This window comes from Pan paniscus, chromosome 15 (assembly GCF_029289425.2).
Source record: "Pan paniscus chromosome 15, NHGRI_mPanPan1-v2.0_pri, whole genome shotgun sequence".
In the NCBI taxonomy this organism is placed as follows: Eukaryota; Metazoa; Chordata; class Mammalia; order Primates; family Hominidae; genus Pan; species Pan paniscus.
In genome coordinates this window covers 82381815-82403995 of record NC_073264.2, presented here as the reverse complement: position 1 = coordinate 82403995, position 22181 = coordinate 82381815, and the positions used below count along the sequence as shown (strand labels likewise).

The 22181-nt window shown below is 41.5% G+C and overlaps 1 protein-coding gene across 16 annotated transcripts in view; it reads left to right on the top strand.

The window, feature by feature from the left end:
• STON2 (stonin 2) overlaps nucleotides 1-22181 on the top strand; it is a 176143-nt gene that overhangs the window by 143033 nt on the left and 10929 nt on the right. For 15 of the 16 annotated variants that reach the window (XM_063596103.1, XM_063596101.1, XM_034937952.3 and 12 more), the window contains one exon: nucleotides 15038-16876. In XM_063596103.1, the coding sequence (XP_063452173.1) occupies nucleotides 15038-16876 (1839 nt within the window). Of the gene's footprint in view, nucleotides 1-15037; nucleotides 17494-22181 lie in introns of those variants that run through there. The other variant, XM_063596102.1, reaches the window with a different exon arrangement.

The following is a 22181-nucleotide window of genomic DNA, read 5'->3' as shown; positions in this document are numbered from 1 at the left end:
TCACTCACATTATGGTCTTGGAGTTCCGAGTATAGCAAAAGAAGGCAAGCCCCAGTGCACAAGCACTCTTCTAGTCTCTGCTTAAGATATATGTATTTAATCTCGACTAAAGCAAATCACATAGCTAAGCTCAGAGTCGGAGTGGGAGGCAGCTGCCCAAGAGTACAGATAGAGAAGGAGGAAGAATCTGTGGCCATTTTTGTTATCTCCCACAGATGGCCAGGAACCTTGGCACCTTTAAGACTCAAGTCACCAGTCGAGTGTGGTGACTCACGCCTGTAATCCCAGCACTCTGGGAGGCCGAGGCAGGTAGATCACAAGGTCAAGAGATCGAGACCATCCTGGCCAACATAGTGAAACCCCATCTCTACTGAAAATACAAAAATCAGCTGGGCGTGGTGGCACGCTCCTGCAGTCCCAGCTACTCGGGAGGCTGAGGCAGGAGAATGGCTTGAACCCAGGAGGCAGAGGTTGCAGTGAGCCAAGATCGCACCACTGCACTCCAGCCTGACGATGGAGCGAGACTCCATCTCAAAAAAAAAAAAAAAAAAAAAGACACAAGTCAGCAAGAACTAAGGTGAAGGCTTTCTAGGGTGCCACCGTCTGAATAACTTAGCCCCCACTATCTTCCTGCCCTTGAGTCAGTCCATTTAAGATTTCCAAAAAGAACCTCACTGTGCTTGAATTACATGCATCATGGATGGTGCACCTTGGTTGACAGTCAATGAAGACTTGAGCAAGACGGGGGAGTCCCCAAAAGGACAATTGTGAAGTTGTTACCCAGATCAGTGCGGAGGGATGCAGAGAAGGCAATACAATATTCCTTCTCTCTGTATTGTTCACTATGTTGACTTTGTCCTTTCCCTCTGAACCATGTTGGTTTAAGAATTTATTAAGGGCAAAAGTAGTAATCTCAGCCTGTTACTTGAACAACAGAAGATTTCAAATATTCAACTCAAAAGACACTTGTTATAAAGCTAGTGGTGCTATTAGTCCACTGTCACGCTGCTATAAAGAACTGCCCAAGACTGGGTAATTTATAAAGGAGAGAGGTTTAATTGACTCACAGTTCTGCGGGGTTGGGGAGGCCTCAGGAAACTTACAAACATGATGGAAGGGGAACCAAACACATCCTTCTTCACATGGTGGCAGGAAGGAGAAGTGCCAAGCAAAGTGGGCAAAACCCCTTATAAAACCATCAGACCTCATGAGAACTCACAATCATGAGAACAGCACAGGGGTAACTTGCCCCCATCATTCAGTTAACTGCCACCAGGTCCCTCCAATGACAAAAGGGGATTATGGGAACCATAAGTCAAGATGAGATTTGGATGGGGACACAGCCAAACCATATCACCTGGCATGGGTCAAGATCTCACTGACCTCTCCTCTTTTTGTCATTGCTGCATATTTATTGGATACCAAGTGTATAGCCAAGAAAGGGACTGGACTGGTGTTCTGATGTGAGATAACATGATCTTGGCCCTGGCAGCAACCCCAGCAGTTGTTTGTTTAAATCAGTTTTAGAATTTGTGCAGAATTGGAATGCTGGTTTTAAGACTTTCTAGAAATAAAGAAGGGATGGCAGTAAAGTCGACATTTAGCTGAAGTCCAAGCAACAGGCAAAGCCTAAGATAGGCTGTTACCATTGTCACCAGGGAGCTAGAGCACTTAAGATTGAATTATTGCCCAAATAATAGAAAGGTTTAAAGGAATAACAGATCCTTCATATTTGTCAAAATACCTTTCCCTTTGGACTGACAACCAGGGCCATTTTTCTGGCTATAATAGCCTGCTCTTACAAAGGATAGGGAAGAGGTGATATCCGTGTGTGTGTGTGTGTGTGTGTGTGTGTGTGTGTATGTGTACCCATGCTAAGTATTTGAAACATGCCTAGTATACTAAGCATTCTCTCTACATGTTTGATCAAGTTTCTACAAAGGTTTAATCATGATCCTCTAATATATTTAGAATAAATTTGTTAGTTTATTCTAATAAACTAATTTATTAGAATAATTAAAACTAATAAATTTATTAGTTTATTCTAATAAACTAATAAACATACAAACATACTAGATGTTTAGTTAATGTTTTGTAACATAATAAATAAAAAGTAGAAACATTGAAACGATGGGTTAAAAAGTGAACAAAAATAGAAGTTGTAAAATATTTTCTTTCCATACCCCAGTGGATCAATTGAGTATCTCCTTAAGTCTATGGTTCCACTTTGGGGACTGCTTGTCTAGACTGCTAAAACGTTTTATACCTGCCCAACAATTACAAAGACATTTCTCAGTACCAGAGGGATAATAGAAAGCTGAACATTCTGCCTTGATCAAAGTGTATTCATGACTTAATACTTCCTTTATGTGGTGAATTCCTGTACTTCTTTGGTATATCCATACTGGCTTTGTGAATGTATATGTCTTCATATACATTCTGTCTTCATAGTTGTACTTCATACCTGAAGTACGGACTTTCATATCCCTTGTAGTTCTCAAGTCTTTGAAGTTTATCTCTGCAATAATTACGGAAAGGTTTGGATTCATGGAAATCATAACCTGTAACAAACTTATTCTTTCTTTCTCCAATTCCTTTCTTCATTCTTCCTGTCTCCTTTCCTTTTTTCTCTGTTGGATTGATAACTAATATAACTTCAAAGGCATTTTCCCTCCCTACTTCCTCCTATCCTGTTTTTTGCTGCTTTAAGAATTTTGAAATGAGACATATATATATTCTTCCTGTGAGAGCTAACATTTATTGAGCTATGTGCCAGGTGTATGCTGGGAATTAGTTGTTTTCCTCTTTTTATAAGAGATTATCTTAACTTGATGTGTTTATACTTTTATAAATTGCATCTACCATCAGTCTGTGAGGATGTCCCCTTTGATCTTGGTAACTAAAAGAGAGTTGGGCAAGTACTGAAATGAAATCAAATTACCAACTCCAAATCCAATTGAAAAGACAGGCCTACTGCATACATGAGCTATTTGGTTATTTTGTTGTCAGTGTCATTGCTGGAAAGTCCACATAAAGAACAATGAGTTTTGGGTAATACAGATGAAAGGGGTCATCTGTAGGGATCCTTTCAGCTTGCAGTACTTGCCCCTAACCTTCCTGTGGGTGATGCTGGTCAGCTGACTGTATGCACCCTTACCCCCAACAGACTTCTTGAGTTTCTCCTGGAAATGATATAGCACAGCAAAGGTAACAAACAGAAGATCGATGTGATACAGACTCAGAACGCATCTTCTTCTCCTAATTCCCAGGACACATGTACACAAGCACATATAATAACATGCAAGAGATCTCAGCTCTCTTTCTTTGCCCATATCACCAGCCCCCTGACCAAAGTTACAGAATCCCCAACTTGATTGAAGCAGAAATTCTCATCACTAAGGTTCAAAATGATCAGACTTTGAATCTGGTAGAATGGCACTATTATAACTGTTTCAAGACTGTGAAGGCAAAGACTTTGCCGTGTGTGCTTAAAGTATGTTTGCCTATGAGGCTAAGAGACTTCTGAGAAGGTGAGACTAGTGAGACTCCCAAGCTCCACTCTCAGAATAAGTAGGCATAGGTCTGTGCCCATACAATGGAATATAAAAGTATTATATATAAAGAGGCTGATGAGGACCAGCTCTGCAGCAGTGTTACTGATCTGTAGGACTTTAGTGCTGGTGAAAAGTAGACCCATACATTGAAGGAAGCAGTGAGGGAGATAATAGACAGAGCTATTGGTGAGACTGAAACCTCTAGGTTTATTTCATTTGGCCACTTGACATTCTCTCTAAGGCATAGCTTGGCTTTCTGTTATTCACCAACATAACCAGGAGGATAATCAAGCCCTTGCCCTTGTATAATTCCTGCTGAGTCTGTCCCACAAACCCTGACCAATGGACGGATGGATGAAATGAGTACTCAGACACAGGTATGCAGTGTAAGAGCAGCTAGGGGACTGGCCGGCTCTGGTGGCCAAAGTGCAGCCCCGAGGAGCTGGAGCTGCTTGCTTTTTATTCAGTGCAGGCACAATGCCAAAAACCTGGAGCCAACACAACCAGCAGGTAATTAACATTTATTGTTCCCCTTTCAAGGAATGTCACACGCGCAGATGATAAAGGTCAGTTCCTGGTCAACATAAGTAAATAAGCCTGTTTTAGATAAATTCCCCCATACTCCCTTGTACCCACTCCTTGCCCTCTGCCTCAGGGTTATAGAACTGTCTTCAGCTATTCTACCCTGGGGCTCTGCAGAACCTTCCGACCTTTCAGAAGGTTTGCGTCCTTTCCCTATAGTTTTTCCCACCACTGACCAGTCCCCCACTTATTCCCTAATCTTTTATAAATCTGGTCCTTTTTTCTGTCTTCTAACTATTGCAACGGTGAGCCTTTACCTTCCGTGGCAATTCCAGGACCTGAGAATCATCTTACAAAGCCTGAAACTGATCTTACTTGCTCACCCAAGAGTGATGTGGCTGTTAGAAATGGGTATCTCTGACCAAATGTAACATCAGGGTTCAGTCCCATCTAATTCCACTTTAGGTTATACTGATACAGCCTAGCCCTTCACTAACATCCAGGAACCTAATTGTTCCTGACCCCTTCAAAGGTCCAAAAGCTTCTTGGATCTTGCAAGCATCCTGCGTTGTTGCTGGGGTGTGTTCACCTGGTGGGCAGGTGAATAGTGAGGATGTGGAGGTGCACATGAGTGAGACTTCTGTGGCAGAGGGCAGTCCTAATGAGTCACCTGTCCTGGTCACAGTAAGAGTGTGGGCATTATAGTCCTGCCACTGCTTCTGGGGACTTACCCAGTGCTCCTCCAGGAAGTACTTTTTCTGGCTCCCCAGCCCTGGCATGGGTATAAGAAGTGTGCTAAAATCAGTAAGAATGGAGACCCCCCCCCCCCACCCTTTTTCCCTTGCTCCTATGATACATTCTCCCTTATGGTACCTCTAGATATAGGACACCTTCTCTTTTAACCTCCGAAACAAAAAGAGCCCCCTTTTCACTTCTTTTCATACCATATAGGTGTTTGATGGTCCATTGAGCAGAGCTTCACATCCAAAAGGCTGAGCTCCTGCAAACTCCTTGGTTTAGTTCTCTTTGATCGGCTCATAAGTACAGCCATGCCCCACATAACATTTCAGTCAACAACAGAACACGTATATGTCAGTGGTCCTGTATGACTCTACAACCGTATTTTTACTGTACCTTTTCTATGTTTAGATATCTTTGGGTATACAAACGCTTATAATTGCCTGCAGTATTCAGTACAGTAACATGCTGTACACGTTTGTAGCTTAGGAGCAATAGGCTATACCATGCAGCCTCAGAGTATAGTAGGTTATACTATCTATGTTTGTGTAACTACAGTCTATGATGATATACTACCTAGGTGTGTGTAACTACACTCTATCTATGATGTTCCCACAATGAGGAAATCACCATTGTTGATGCATTTCTCAGGATACATTCCTGTCATTAACCAACAATGGCGATACGCTCTGCAGTTGAAAATGACTATATTTGAAAATAGGAAGGAAACAGGTACTTTTTGCTATGGCAATATAAAATAAAACACAGCTTAGGGTCTCTGCAGGTTTCACTATCACTAGTTAACTCTTTTCAAGATACCTTGTTATATAAAATGTTAAGGAACTAATTTATAAAGCAGAATACTGATTTTTCAGTTTACCATAGATGCCAGAATCTATCCCTGCCCTCGGCGTGAGACCTCTGCTGGGGAACTGGTGTTTGCCGTATCAGACCACAGCAAGGTGTCGTAATGGAGTGTCTGCCCAGGCTGAGTTGGAGAATGGAGCCCTCATCTAAGACAGCCCAAGAAACGGACATCAGAAAGGCACATTGAGTCAGGGAACCAATAAGCCAGTTCAGTCATAGTTGGTTGTCAGAGGAAGAGGCCAGAAGTAGGGATCCAAAGGTAGAGTATTGGGGAGAGCATGGGGAAGTGGGCAATGGTAAAACAGAGGCAGAAGTTTAGAACCAGAGAGAAAAGATATTCTTGGTCACCACGTGAGGCTGTACCCCACCAACATGGAATAAACTGGGGATAGTCCTGGACCAGTCAACAAACTTAAAGTCTGATGCTTGCTTTTCTGAGCAAAAAAAATGAAAGCTGGGATGTGTCAGGTCAGGCTGTCCTAATGGCAGGGAGGGAGTTGGCAGGGCAGGCTGAACCAGTCATTTGAAGAAGGTGCGCAGTACTGCTTCCTAGGTCACCTTAGTAAGTAAAAATGAGAATGTGGTGTCTTGATAAAGATTCTTTTAAGTAATGTTAAGTGGTAGTTTGATGAACTGGCTTCTTCACTTTGGGAATATCTCTGACCATATTTACCAGCATCAAAGCATCCTCCGTCCTGGACAATGCTGAGACAGATGAATACACTTATCCTCTGGCTGTCCTCTTTATCATTAGTATGTATCATTTGTAATGACTAAGTAGGTCCCAGCGTAGACTTATCCTCCGGCTCCTCTTTTTATCATAGTATTTTGTTATGACTAAGTAGATTCCAGCATATTTTACGCACGTTAGAAGCTCCCTTGATAAGCTTGATATGACTAACTCCCTTCTCTCACCCTATACATTTACACATTAGTGCATGACATCACTTGACCTTTTGCCCAAAGACTTCTCTATGTAAATAGGTGTTAATCCTTAATTAATTATTTTCCCTGTTGAAAAATGTTCCTAAGAAGTTGTGTCAAGATAACTCTTGCCAATCTCAAAAGGTAATGGGAAAAATTCACCAGATTTTAGCTTAATGAACAAGCACTGAGGAAATACTAGAGTTACTAAAAATTAAAAGCAGGACTTGACTTCTGATCTCATCTTGGGCAGTTTACTTAAAATTGCTGACCTCAGGCTTCTCTGTAAAATGAAGAAGTCAAGTTTTACTATTTCTGAAATCTCTCCAAGCCCCAAAATTCTGTGTTCCTCTTTTCACTTAACAAATTACTGCATAAATATGAAATACCTACTGTGTATCTGTGGCTGGTTGTACAGTTTTAAGTACAGGCATACATCAGATATACTGTAGGTTTGGTTTCAGACCACTGCAATAAAGCAAGGATTGCAGTAGAGCAAGTCACACATATTTTTTTGTTTCTTAGTACAGATAAAACTTATGCTTACACTATACTATAGTCTATTAAGTGTGCAATAGCATTATGTGTAAACAATGTACATGCTTTAATTAAAACCGCTTTATTACTAAAAGTGCTCATGATCACCTGAGCCTTCAGCAAGACATAATCTTTTTCTGGTGAACAGCCTTGCCTCAGGGTGGTGGCTGCTGAGGGTTGGAATGGCTGTGACGATTTCTTAATGTAAAACAACAATGATGTTTGCTGCATCAATTGACCCTTCCTTTCATGAAAGATTTGTCTGTAGTATGTGATGCTATTTGATAACATTTAACACACTGTAGAACATCTTTCAGAATTGGAGTCAATCCTCTCAAATCCTGCTGCTGCTTTATCAACTAAGTTTATGTAATATTATTTTAAAACATATTTTCAATGTTTACTTATTTTATTTTTTTGAGACAAATAAATGGAAATGGCTCTGTCACCCAGGCTGGAGTGCAGTGGTGCAGTCTCAGCTCACTGCAACCTTCACCTCCTGGGTTCAAGTGATTCTCCTCCCTCAGCCTCATGAGTGGCTGGGACTACAGGTGCCCGCCACCATGCCCAGCTAATTTTTGTATTTTTAGTAGAGATGGGGTTTTGCCATGTTGGCCAGGCTGGTCTCGGACTCCTGACCTCAAGTGATCCACCCGCCTTGGCCTCCCAAAATGCTGGGATTACAGGCATGAGCCACCACACCCGGCCTCAACTTTTATTTTAGATTCAGCAGGTACATGTGCAGGTTTGTTACACGGGCATATTACATGACATGGAAGTTTGGGGTATAAATGATCCTGTCACCCAGGTAGTAAGCATAGTACCCAATCTGTAGTTTTTCAGCCCTAGTTTATGTAATATTCTAAACTCTTTGCTGTCATTTCAACAGTGTTCACAGCATCTTCACCAGGAGTAGATTCTATCTCAAGAAAATACTTTATTTTCTCATCCATAAGATGCAACTCCTCATCCATTAAAGTTTTATCATGAGGCCGAGTGCAGTGGATCATGCTTATAATCTGAGCACTTAGGCAAAGGCGGAAGGATAGCTTGAGCCCAGGAGTTTGAGACCCTGTTCTCCATAAAAAGGAAAAAAAAAAGACCAAAGAAAAGTTTTATCATGAGATTACAGCAATTCAGTCATATCTTCAGGTTTCACTTCTTGTTCTCTCACTGTTTCTACCACATCTGCAGTCATTTCCTCCACTGAAGTCTTGAACTCCTCAAAGTCATCCACAAGGCTTGGAATCAACTTTTACAAACTCCTGTGAATGTTAACTTCTCTCATGAATCACAGATGTTTGTAATGGCATCTAGAATGATGAATCCTTTCCAGGAGGTTGTCAGTTTACTTTGCCCCAATCCATCAGAGGAATTACTATCTATGGCAGCCTTACAAAATGTATTTCTTAAATAAGAAGACTTGAAAATCACAATTACTCCTTGATCCATGGGATAGAGAATGGATGTTGTGTTCCATGGCTGCAGGCATGAAAACAACATTAATCTCCTTGTACATCTCTATCAGTGCTCTTGGGTGGCCAGGTGCATTGTCAGTGCGTAGTAATATTTTTGGAAGGAACCTCTTTTTTCTGAGCGGTAGGTCTCAACCTGGGCTTACAATATTCAGTAATTCCTGCTGTAAACAGATGCATTGTCATCCAGGCTTTGTTCTTCCATTGACAGAGCACAGGCAAGGTAGATTTGCATAATTCTTAAGGGCGCTAAGATTTTTGGAATGGTTAATGAGCAATGGCTTCAACTTAAAGTCACCAGCCACATTGGCCACTAGCAAGAGAGTCAGCCTGTCCTTTGAAGTTTTGAAGCCAGGCATTGACTTTTCTCTAGCTATTAACATCCTAGATGGCATCTTCTTCCAGTAAAAGGCTGTTTTATCTTCAGTGAAAATCTGTTGCTTAGTGTAGCCACCTTCCTCAATTATATTAGGTAAATATTTTGGATAACTTGTTGCAGCTTCTACATTAGCACTTGCTGTTTAACCTTCTACTTTTATGCTATGGAAATGGCTTCTTTCCTTAAACCTCATGAACCAACCTCTGCTAGCTTTATTTATTTATTTATTTTTTCTGCAATTTCCTCACCTCTTTCCACTTTCATAGAATTGATGAGAGGTAGGGCCTTCCTCTGAATTAGGCTCTGGCTTAAGAGAATGTTGTCACTACATTCTTATCATTCATGTGTTCACTGAAGTGGCACTTTTAATTTCCTTTGAGAAGTTTTCCTTTGCATTCACAACTGGGTTAACTGGCATGGAAGGCCTAGCTTTTGGCCTGTCTCCGCTTTTGACATGCCTTGTTCACTAAGCTTACTCATCTCTCACTCTTGATTGAAAGTAAGAGACGTGTAACTCTTCATCTGAATACTTAGAGGCCATAGTGGGATTCTTAATTGGCCTAATTTCAATATTGCTTTGTCTCAGGGAATAAGGAGGCCTGAAGAAGAGAGAGAGAGAGATAGGGGAATGGCCAGACTGTGGAGCAGCCCAGAACACACACATTTTATTGATTAAGTTTACCATCTTATATGGGCACAGTTTATGGTGCCCCAAAACAGTTACAATAGTATCATCAAAGATCGCAGATCACTGTAACAGATATAATTATAGTGAAAATGTTTGAATGTTGCAAGAATTACCAAAACGTGACCCAGAGACAGAGTGAGCAGGTGCTGTTGTAAAGATGGTGCTGACAGACTTTGGGTTGCCACAGATCTTCTAGTCATAAAAAATGCAGTATCGGCCGGGTACAGTGGCTCACGCCTGTAATCCCAGCACTCTGGGAGGCCGAGGCGGGCGGATCATGAGGTCAGGAGATCGAGACCATCCTGGCTAACACAGTGAAACCCCGTCTCTACTAAAAATACAAAAATTAGCCGGGCGTGGTGGCAGGCACCTGTAGTCCCAGCTACTCAGGAGGCTGAGGCAGGAGAATGGCTTGAACCCGGAAGGCGGAACTTGCAGTGAGCCGAGATAGCGCCACTGCATTCCAGCTTGGGCGACACAGCGAGACTCCATCTCAAGAAAAAAAAAAAAAAATGCAGTATCTGTAAAGTGCAGTACAAAAAGACGAGGTATGCCTTTATATGCTGTTATGTAACGGTCACTGCTCTTGCATGTTTAGAAGCCTGCAGTGATGTTAGAACATTTGTTCTTGCCACTCCTAATAAATTCCAGTGAACATTTGTCAATATGGTTTTTTTGTATTTGTCATTGCATTAACAAATTAGGTTAACAAATAAGGGAAAGAAGATAGTAGAGTCTCTATGTTCAAAATGTAGACAATTTTCCTGCCGTAGTTCTTACTTTTTATTCAGTTTTAGTGGCTTTGACTACTACTGAAATCACTTTATTTAATTTAATCTTTTAGGAGCTTGAAATAGATTGCGGCCTAACATTAAAAGAATCCACCACTTCTCTTTAGTTTGCATCAGTAAAGACACTAGGAACCTCTTAGGTACTGGAAATTTTCCCTGTGGTGTAGACTGAGAACCTAATCCTTACACATGGCTTTTGTTTGGCAGCAGCCCAACTCATAATAAAAACAATTTGGAGGTAGCCAGTGGAAGAGATAGTAATTAAAATAATGCTGGAGTTTGGGTTTTGGTTTTATTTTAATAAATTAGTAAATTGAATTGTGGAGAAGAATTAGCTTTGTGATCAAGATACTTGGTTTTTGCCTATTTCTTACTGGAGAAATTTGCCAGCTTTTCCCCCTCTCATTGTTTCCAGTCCCAGCCACACCAGTCATAATTGTCTTGGGAAAGATCTAACTGCTGCTTTCTCAATACAGACTATAGCTAAGCACTTTGTTTCCTTTCTCTAAGGCTAATTAGTAGTAATAATAAAGAGATGTTTTGAACTTTTATTATAATGCTATGTTGCTTTATTTTGTAAGCAACATTGCAGTTTTTGAAAGAAAGAATACAGATTTCGAATTTTTTAAATCACCTCTTATCCCATGAGAGATTTGTTTTCACATCAAAATATTACGAGATTATTATATTCCAAAGCTTTCTAATACATACGTACTTTCTATAATGACATTATCATTCTAGTAGTAGTAGTAGTAGTAGTAGTAGTAGTAGTAGTAGTAGTAGCAGTAGTACTAAGAACAGCCTACATCTACTGAGCATTTATTATTTGTCTGGTGGGATTTAATATTTCCCTAATTTAATATATAGGAAAACTGAGATAGAGGGAAATTTAAGACTTGCCTAGAATCACATATCTAAAAAGCCGTAGGTATGGAATTGAAACGCAGGCAATTTGACTGCAGATTTTAGGTGTTTCTTGTTATTCACTCAACAATGTGTCCTAGTCAACTTCCGTGTGAATTAACATGCATCAAGAGCATCATCTTGACAGCTACATGGAATTTCATTTTAAGGGTATGACAACTGATGTAACTAGTCTCCCATTGTTGGGCATTCAGGTTTTTTCATGTTTTTCTGTGATAGAAGCATTGCTGTAATAAACATCACTGTGTACATCGTTGCATGCTTGTCCTGTTATTTCCTTAGGATAAACTCTTAGAATTTATTTCTTACAATTCTCAGATTTCTTTAAATAAATTATTTCATAGAAAAACAAAATCTCAATTTCAGAAATTTTACCTATGCCCTGCTACCATCCCAGAGAATAAGTTTTAAAAATACATGCAATTATGGGACATGAAACTGCCAAAGGGAAGATAATTTTGTAACAAAGTCTTTTGATATTTTTTAATGACTGTCAGAAAGGAAATAGAATCCCTAGAAATTAATTGAATTCAAACATTTCCCTTCAAATTTAAAGACACTCGTTTAATTTGTATTATATCTCTAATGCTTCAAAACTGTTTAGGACTTGGCGTGATTTAAACTAACTTGGTTTGAAAAGGAATTTATTGTAAGAAAATGATCTTCAGTAGGGACAAAGGCCTTTTTTTCTCTTTTCATTTTTGGTTTAGAAGATGAGAAGGGCTGTTTTGAGGACAAGATTCCCAACAGAAGGGAATCCTTTGGCAGCAAGTGTAAACAGCTTTGGCAGAAAGCCGCCCTCCAAAGAAAAAGGACTTCAGCTTGTTTTAAACTACAGAGTGAGCTCCAAGACGAAAAGGATAACCCTGATGCCAGGGGTGGGCCAATAGAGATTGTTTGGGTGGAAACACTACATCACAAAGGCTCTCTAGAGCTGCCTCATTAGAAGTTGATGAGTTTTGAGATGTACCCCTTTCCCAGTTCTCTAGACAGGATCAATTACCATTCCAAGGAAGTGATTATATTTCACTCAGGACCACAATGTTCCTTTTAGACTTTGTTACCAAAATGATAAATAAAATATAAATACTGTAAGTGTAGGTTGTTTCCTGACCGTTTTCCCTTCGATTTTCAGAAAATTAATCACTTATACAAAACTGGATTCATGCTTAATTTGAAGGAGATTCTCATCTTTAATTTAAAAATGCTTTAGAATCCTTTTTAGTCACTGTAGATATAGAAAATGCTTTTTGCTCATTTTGTTTCTGGGGTGGGTATGGATATGTGTATATGTATATGCATACTCGTGTTTAGCCTACAGCCTACATTTTCTTTTCTTGTCTTGTCTTTTTTTTTTTTTTTGAGACGGAGTTTCACTCTATCGCTCAGACTGGAGTGCAGTAGCGCCATCTCGGCTCACTGTAACCTCTGTCTCCCAGGTTCAAGCACTTCTCCTGCCTCCGCCTCCTGAATATCTAGGATTACAGGCTTGTGCCACCACGCCCAGCTAATTTTTGTATTTTTAGTAGAGACAGGGTTTCACCATTTTGGCCAGGCTGGTCTTGAAGTGATCACTCCTGACCTCAAGTGATCTGCCCGTCCCAGCCTCCCAAAGTGCTGCGATTACAGGCATGAGCCACCGTGCCCGGCCTAGCCTACATTTTCAAACTTATGTTTTCATTTGAGAGAATTGCTGTTTGAATAAATTACTTGGAAAGATGGGTGACAAGCCAGCATCCCATCCTTGTATAATTATGTGCAATTATGTGCGGCATTGCTGATGGGTGTGGTTGGATGTGATACGCATGAAGATGTAGTGAGGTGGTCAGAAAACTCAGTCATTTGAGTATCCATTTCCCTTTGATTCCAAACAACTGGCCATAGAAACAGTGGGTAGGATGGTAGCAGAGATCCCCTATACCCATTCCTGCAGAGACGTAGAGAATGGAAGAGCTACTCTAAAGCAAAGTTTCTTTTCTCACTTATTTAATCAAAAAACCTTATTGAGTACCTACTATATGCACACATTTGTTGTCTGTGCTGTTCCTTCATCAGAATTCATTCCTCCTTGCTAAAAGCCTCATTTCCCCTCCCTTCCCACAGCCCCAGCAGATACCCACGGTCCTTAGGTTACTGAAAAAGTTTAGATCTTGCCCTCATCAAACCCAAGTCCTGTATCTCTTTCCTTGAAGGCCCTGCTAAAGTGGAGTTTTATTTGTAATAACCTTTTTATCATAAAAAATAAACTTCAAGATGGAAAAATATTTTAGAGAAAAAAAGGAGATTATATCATGAGCATTTTCTCCTGATATACTGCCTACTTGTAAACATTTTAGTGGGTGGGTATTATTTTATTGTAGGCTTCAATTTCTTAACACTCACCCAATTGTTGAATATTTAAAATATTTTTCCCTATTATAAATAATGCCAAAATGGACATCTCTGTTCTTCAAACTTGGTTCATAATTTAGATTTATTTTCTTAGGGTAGAATTACTAAGTCATTGTTTATTAACATGTGTTAAGATCCTTAATATAAATTGCCCAATCTCTTTTCAGAGCATCTGTTGCAACTTACAGTTTCACTAAGCATCCACTTAGTGCTCCTATTATGGCACCTTTACCCTCATTGAGCACTGAAATCTTTCAAAATCTTCACTGATTTTTTTTTTTTCATTTTTCATTTTTGAGACAGAGTCTCGCTCTGTTGCCCAGGCTGGAGTGCAGTGGCACAATCTCCGCTGACTTCTATCTCTGCCTCCTGGGTTCAAGTGATTCTCCTGCCTCAGCCTCTCAAGCCGCTGGGATAACAGGTGCCTGCCACTACGCCCAGCTAATTTTTTTGTATTTTTAGTAGACATTGGGTTTCACCATGTTGGCCAGGCTGGTGCCGAATTCCTGACCTCGTGATTTGCCCACCTTGGCCTCCCAAAGTGCTGGGATTACAGGCATGAGCCACTGCGCCTGGCCATTTTTCTTATTACTAGTGAGATTGGATATTTTTCACATACTTACTAGACATTTTTTAGTTTCTCTTTCATGAGTTGTCTATGTTCTTTACTCAGACTTCTTTTGGGGTTTTTGTGTTTTTCTTATTCACATGTATGAACCTACTGAATATTAAGAAGGTTAACTGTTTGTCTTTAATATTTATTCATTATGTTTAGGCTAAAATCCCTCCAAGAATATTATTTATAATCATATTATCACTTACAGATGATAACTTGTTTTTTTTCAGTGAGATGAGCTTATATCATTTTATATAGGAGATGGCTTTCAATGTTTGAAAATTAAGAATACATTCCTCAAAGCTAAGTACAGAAAACATCTATTCCAGAAGCTTTTATAAAATAAGGAAGAGTATATAAATTGCAAGAGACCTTGGTACTACCAGTCAATACTTCTGTATTGATACAGCCATTGGGTTCTTATTGCACTTAATGCGATAGCTCCTCTGGGGTGCTCATTACAGAATTGTGAGATCTATGCCCAGACTAAGCACTTGAAACAGGTAATGAGCTGCTTTGGAATGTACTGGATTCCAGTTAAAATTCTAGTAAACCCTCATTCCTATACTTCAGTTTTCCTTACCTCTAGAGCCCCTGAACAGTAGCTCATATGTTCTCCTTTTCCTTTTAGACAATTCCTCCTCGCTTCAAGAAGATGAAGAAGTAGAGATGGAGGCCATCAGCTGGCAGGCCAGCAGTCCAGCCATGAATGGGCACCCTGCCCCTCCAGTGACCTCTGCTCGTTTTCCCAGCTGGGTCACCTTTGATGACAATGAAGTCAGCTGCCCTTTACCACCAGTCACCTCTCCTCTGAAGCCAAATACACCACCAAGTGCATCTGTGATCCCAGATGTACCTTATAATTCAATGGGATCATTTAAGAAGAGGGACCGTCCCAAGAGCACTTTGATGAACTTCTCCAAAGTTCAGAAGCTGGATATTTCCTCTTTAAACCGCACGCCTTCTGTAACTGAGGCTCCACCTTGGAGGGCAACCAACCCTTTCCTGAATGAGACTCTGCAGGATGTACAGCCCTCCCCTATCAACCCTTTCAGTGCTTTCTTTGAGGAGCAGGAGAGGCGCTCCCAAAACAGTTCCATTTCCAGTACCACGGGCAAAAGCCAAAGAGATTCCCTCATTGTCATCTACCAGGATGCCATCAGTTTTGATGATTCAAGCAAAACCCAGTCACACTCTGATGCTGTTGAAAAACTCAAACAACTCCAAATTGATGACTCTGATCACTTTGGCAGTGCAACTCTACCTGATGATGACCCAGTAGCCTGGATTGAACTAGATGCTCACCCGCCTGGATCAGCACGGTCCCAGCCTCGTGACGGGTGGCCAATGATGTTGAGGATCCCTGAGAAGAAAAACATCATGTCCTCCAGGCACTGGGGACCGATCTACGTCAAACTGACAGACACTGGTTACCTGCAGCTGTATTATGAGCAGGGCCTAGAAAAACCATTCCGTGAGTTCAAGCTGGAGATCTGTCATGAGATTTCAGAACCCCGGCTTCAAAACTATGATGAGAATGGCAGAATCCACAGCTTGCGGATAGACCGTGTCACCTATAAAGAGAAGAAGAAATACCAGCCCAAACCTGCTGTGGCCCACACAGCAGAGAGGGAACAGGTGATTAAGCTGGGCACCACCAATTACGATGACTTCCTGAGTTTCATCCATGCAGTTCAGGACCGTCTCATGGATCTGCCAGTGTTGTCAATGGACTTGAGCACAGTTGGCCTCAACTACCTTGAAGAGGAGATTACAGTGGATGTCAGAGATGAATTCTCTGGCATTCTGAGCAAAGGAGACAACCAGATTCTCCAGCACCATGTCTTGACACGGATCCACATCCTGAGTTTCCTGTCTGGGCTCGCAGAGTGCCGCCTGGGCCTCAATGACATCCTCGTCAAAGGGAATGAAATAGTTTTGAGGCAGGACATCATGCCCACCACCACCACAAAGTGGATCAAGCTCCATGAGTGCCGTTTCCATGGGTGTGTGGATGAGGATGTTTTCCACAACTCACGGGTCATTCTGTTCAACCCTTTGGATGCGTGCCGGTTTGAGCTAATGCGGTTCAGGACAGTGTTTGCTGAGAAGACCTTGCCTTTCACACTCAGGACGGCCGCAAGTGTCAATGGGGCAGAGGTGGAGGTGCAGAGCTGGCTGAGGATGTCAACTGGCTTCTCCGCCAATCGTGACCCCCTCACTCAGGTTCCCTGTGAGAATGTGATGATCCGTTACCCTGTGCCCAGTGAGTGGGTGAAAAACTTCCGCAGGGAAAGTGTCCTGGGGGAAAAGTCTTTGAAAGCCAAAGTGAACCGGGGGGCAAGTTTTGGCTCCACTAGTGTTTCTGGCTCTGAGCCTGTCATGAGAGTAACTCTGGGAACTGCCAAGTACGAGCATGCCTTCAGCTCCATTGTGTGGAGGATAAACCGACTGCCCGACAAAAACTCAGGTGGGTGGTGGTTCTTCTTCTGTGAAAACAAACATACAGTTGTGAAAAAGCTGAGATCAAAGTTCCACATCCTGTATGAAGTGCTTGTTTTTGCTGTGTGATGGGAGTGGTGATGGAGGGGGAGTGGGACCAGAAAAGTAAAAATAATTGAGCAAGGTAAGTAATGCGTATAGTGACCCAGTTCACTCTGTCTTTTCACCCTCTCATTATCACACATCTTCCATAAAACTAGGGATTATTCTTCTCAGCTGAGCTGCTAAGCAGCTTTTCAGGGCAGCTTCTGAATTTATATTCTTTGGGGACTCATTAACGTATTAGCTGTGGTGCTGGAAGTGATTCATTTCTAGATGGCTTCTGAAGAGACATCTTTCTCACACTGCCCTCGATGTAGGTAAAAGGGCCAGTTTATGGCCAATCATGGACAATACACTGAGAGGTTAATTTTATGACTCCAGCTACCCTGTGCAGGGTCTGTTAGTCATAATATCTCACATTCAGACTTTGGCTCTGGGACTGGGGGATGGGAAAGAAAAGTGGCCTTCAATCAGACTGAAGATCCAGCTAGGACATGAATTTCTAAAAGGGCCAGAAGTCTAGCAGACAAAATATAAAGAAAAGAATGTTTTATTTAGACAAACAAAAAAATGCTTACCAGCCCTAGCTGGGCTGCTCGCAGCTATCAGGGATGCTTTTGTGCTTGAGTGAGTCCAGAAGGCAATTACTTCCCCCGTGGGTCCTGTGAGATTTAGTGAAATGACAAAATGAGGGAGCAGTCAAACCAGCACTAATACACATATTTCTTAGAGTATGTCTGGGTGACCCCAATGGTAGCAGCAAGCCCATGATCTTGTAAGCCTTTAAACCCCTTCTTTTCTTGTTTAGAATACATTTTGCCCATCTGTTAACAAAAGTGGATACGCTAGCTGAGCAAAAAGGATAAGATTTGGAAAAACTCTTGAGTGAAATGGCTTTCTCTTATGTGGCTATCCTTTCTTAGATTCTCACTATAAATCGTAGCAGTGTGTTAAGAGTCTTCCTCTCCCGCTCTGAGTGTGGAGTGTCTGTATTATTATATCCTAAGTGTAATGCAATGTGACGGCCGACGGCAATATAATCGGGCCAGCTCCCCAGGCAATCCAGGGAGTGGACACACACCAGGGCATTCTGTATCAGACACTGGGTGTAGCTGTGCAAACTGAAGAGACAATTGGACCTCTGTGTTTGAGGCTGGATTTGCTACTCCCTACTTCTAAACTGACAGAATTTTTAAAACCAAGTGTTCCTCTCTGTGCCTGCTTATTCATTTCCCCTGAAATCAGCACTGTCTTCTGCTGGTGGTAGCACTGTAACTTCTACCTTATCCACGGGGCCCCTCTGAATTGACAGAGGAAGAGAGAAAACCCTGAACTCTCCTTTGACACGGAAGCCCTTGGAAAGACAACCATGGAATTACCGGATTTTCAAGCTGGAAGGGACCTTGAATAACTTAGTCAAGTTATTTATAGATGAGAAAATTAAGTTCGGGAAGGTGATGTGACGTATCTAGAGAGTCATGCAGTCACATCCAGGGTCCTTAATATATCACTGGTGCCTCCTGGTAGATGAAGCCAAATAGACACAAATATTGAAATAATTTCCACCAGAAGAACAGATATTTGCAGTTTTTCCAGTATGTACAAACGTATCTATTTGTTTCAAAGTGATTTCTCCCAAACATTTAAAAGTACTGCATGTAGGTTTTTTATTATTATTATTATAAGCAACAAAGACTTATCGGCTACCCTAAGCAACAAAACAAATTATTGGATGGGATAGCTCAGAGACCTGAGGAAAAGACTGATCAAGAAGACTTTAGACAGACAGCACTAGAGTAGCTCTGGTCATAGAGACTAATGGATGTCTCCTCAGCATTTAGCCTTAGGACAAATCATCACAGACTATTTTTTGTTTTTGTTTTTTTGTGTTTGTTTGTTTGTTTGTTTGAAATGAAGTCTTGTTTGTTTGTTTGAAATGAAGTCTCGCTGTGTTGCCCAGGCTGAAGTGCAGTGGCACGATCTTGGCTCACTGCAACTTCCACCTCCTGGATTCAAGCGATTCTCCTGCATCAGTCTTCTGAGTAGCTAAATTTTTGTATTTTTAGTAGAGACAGGTTTTCACCATGTTGGCCAGACTGGTCTCAAACTCCTGACCTCAGGTGATCCGCCTGCCTCGTACTCCCGAAGTGCTGGGATTACAGGTCTGAGGCACCGCGCCTGGCCCTATTTTTTGTTCTTTTGTAACTTGGCTCAAGAGACTAGGGGAGAGGAGTGCATTTTCACTGACGTGACCACCAAGACAGCATGTAGCACTGGGGAAGATTATTTCCCAAAAGGAGAGAAAGAAAAAGACTGCTACCAGAAGAGAGGGAGGATGGATACAGGACAGGGAAAAAGCAAAACCAGGCCTTCAGCAAACACTCTCCTTAATGATTCCCAGTGGAGAGTGTTCTGTTGGCTCAAGGGCGAGTAAATACAGCTTATATGCTGTTTTACATATCTGTTTCCAGATTGTTGGAACCTCGTTTGTGGAAGATTTTTGAAATACAGCACAGCATAAGGATATCTGTTGATGTTTCTTACTTAAATCCTCACAGCCTTGCCCCATTACTGCTTTTGCTGTCATGGTTATATAACAATATTTTCAATAGTGAAACCCCATAAAGAGGCTTCTTATACTTCTCTAGCCAGTGGTATGTTTCCATACCAGTTCAGGAAATGGACAGCACCCTTTTTTGGAAACTTGAGGTGTATAGGATCTGAATTCCAGGCAGAATGTAAGTTCTCACTCATTGCTGGTATTCACTGTGCCCAGCTCCTGCCCTCCCTTGCAGTGTTCCATCCGGGAACCCAGAGAATTGATGGTTATCTTTCAGTAATAGCCCTTTCCTGGGCTCTGCTGTCTAGGTGTTCAGACAGCCCTGGGAAGGTGCTTTGTACAGGTTATTTTTTGTAATCCTTAACCTTCTTTAAGGAAGCTAGGGCTCAGCTGAGGTCAAAGGCCCCGCTGGCTGGAAGCCTACCTCTCCTCACACATTCCTGCCTACAGTGGCCCTGCATTTCCAGGCCCCAGTGGGCAGGGCAGTCAAACCCCAGGCAGCAGAGGCCAGCAGGTCAGCAGGTCAGCACCCTTGTGTTGCTGGCATCCCTAGCCTATAGCAGGCTTGTCCCAGTCCCAGCCACCAAGAGATCAAGCAGCTACCTTTGAATTCCAACGTGACTCCCGCCGGCGGGGCCCAGCCCAGCCTGGCCCAGCCCAGCCACATACGTGGGCAGCTTCCCTCTCTGAGCTCTCCAAGGACCCCTCCTACCTTCATCCCAAGAGTTTTTCTTAATCTTAGAAGGCACCGAAACAAGTCCTGCTGCTGCCACAGATCATCTGCCAGGAAATAAAACATTCTGTCCTGCATAAGTGGCTTTCTTTGCAGGAATCCCCCTTCTCATTAGACCAGGTGAAGGGAAAACAGTCCCAATATGTTCATCCTTGTATGGGAAATTAAAAAAATCTGAATTTTTTGTTGTTGAATTTTCTCAACCTCATCAAGGAAAATGACAGAATGTGTGGACTTATTTAATGCATTACTATGAATTAAACCATAATAGCTTTCAAAGTTGAACTTCCTTAACTGTCCACCACCCTTACCCATCTGAGTCGATGCTAGGATTCTAGTAAAGAATGCTGCTTTCAGAATTTGCTGTGAGTACACTTTGGTGGAGTAAAAGGAGGGAATCAGTTGTGTAGAAAGGAAAGATTTCTCCATATTCCAACAATGTGCAAAATAAGTGTAATTAGATTAAAAGAGTTGTCCAAGTTGCTATTAAATTAAGAGATGCATCTGTATACTTTGTTGTGATCTAATTTCACAGCAATATATTGAGAGGAATTTAGGACATAGTTTGAAGGCAGAGTCATCTCTGAATCTTATTTCCAGCTCTACCACTTAACGGCTGTGTGACCTCAGGCAATTTACTTAACCCTCTCAGAGAAACCTAATTTTTTTCATCTATAAAATAGGGTTATTAATATCTAGTTCATTCAGAATGAAATGAGATAATGCTTTTAAGGGCTTAGTGCAGTTATCTGGCCTGTAATAAATGTCCCATAAATGATAGCTGTATAATTACATCTGTGGCACACAATTTAAAAACATTGAGTGGATTCATTTTCAATTACTTTAATTTTTACTGTTATATGTATCTTAAATTCTTTTCTGAAAATCAGTGCAAATTTTTCAATATTCCAAAGCATTATTCTTTAGAAATAACCACTGAAATATGTTACGTTTGTGAAACAGAGCAAAACAAATACTTCACTATCTAATGTTTTCCTTGGAGAGCGGGTGTGTATGTCCTCACTCTCTGAGATTGAAAAGTCCTAGCCAGACCAATAAAGAACATTGGAATTGTTTGTTTGTGGAAACTGGGATAACTAAGGGGCTGTTTCAGTTACATAATTAAGGCAAGGTCATTTCATGTTGTTTATCTATAGCTAGTTGCTATATGGGGGTTCTTACAGCTCAATCCCTCTCTACCCCTGTCACCCTGCAAACTTGGTCTTCTGTTTTGGGGACCATGAGGTTATAACTCAGACAAAGTGGTTAAGAACACTCTGGAGTCAGACTGCTAGGTTCAGTTGTTTTTTGTTTTGAGACGGAGTCTCACACTGTCACCCATGCTGGAGTGCAGTGGCGCAATCTTGGCTCACTGCAAGCTCTGCCTCCCAGGTTCACACCATTCTCCTGCCTCAGCCTCCCGAGTAGCTGGGACTACAGGCGCCCGCCACCATGCCCGGCTAATTTTTTGTATTTTTAGTAGAGACGGGGTTTCACCATTTTAGCAGGATGGTCTCGATCTCCTGACCTCGTGATCCACCTGCCTCGGCCTCCCGCTAGGTTCAGTTTTTAGCTCTGCCACTTTCTAGCTGTGACTGTGGGTAGCTCATTTTACCTCCCTAAGCCTTAGCTTCCTCGACTATAAAATGAAGGTAACATTCTGACCTGAAAGATCATACTGAAGACTCAAAGAGAGAATCTGTGTAAAAGATTTAACATAGAAGAAGGCATAGGGTACTTCAATGTTTCCTGTATGGCAGATGAATGACAATGATGTTTCAGTGGTTATAGTCACAGCAGTAAGCTCTCTTTTTCCTCAAAAATCTCAATAACAATTCTCAAGTAAAAATCAAACCCAAAGTTTGCCATCACGAGTATAGTGGAGTTACCCATAGATGTATAGAATTAAGGAGCAGCAAGGGACTGTGCCTGGCATTG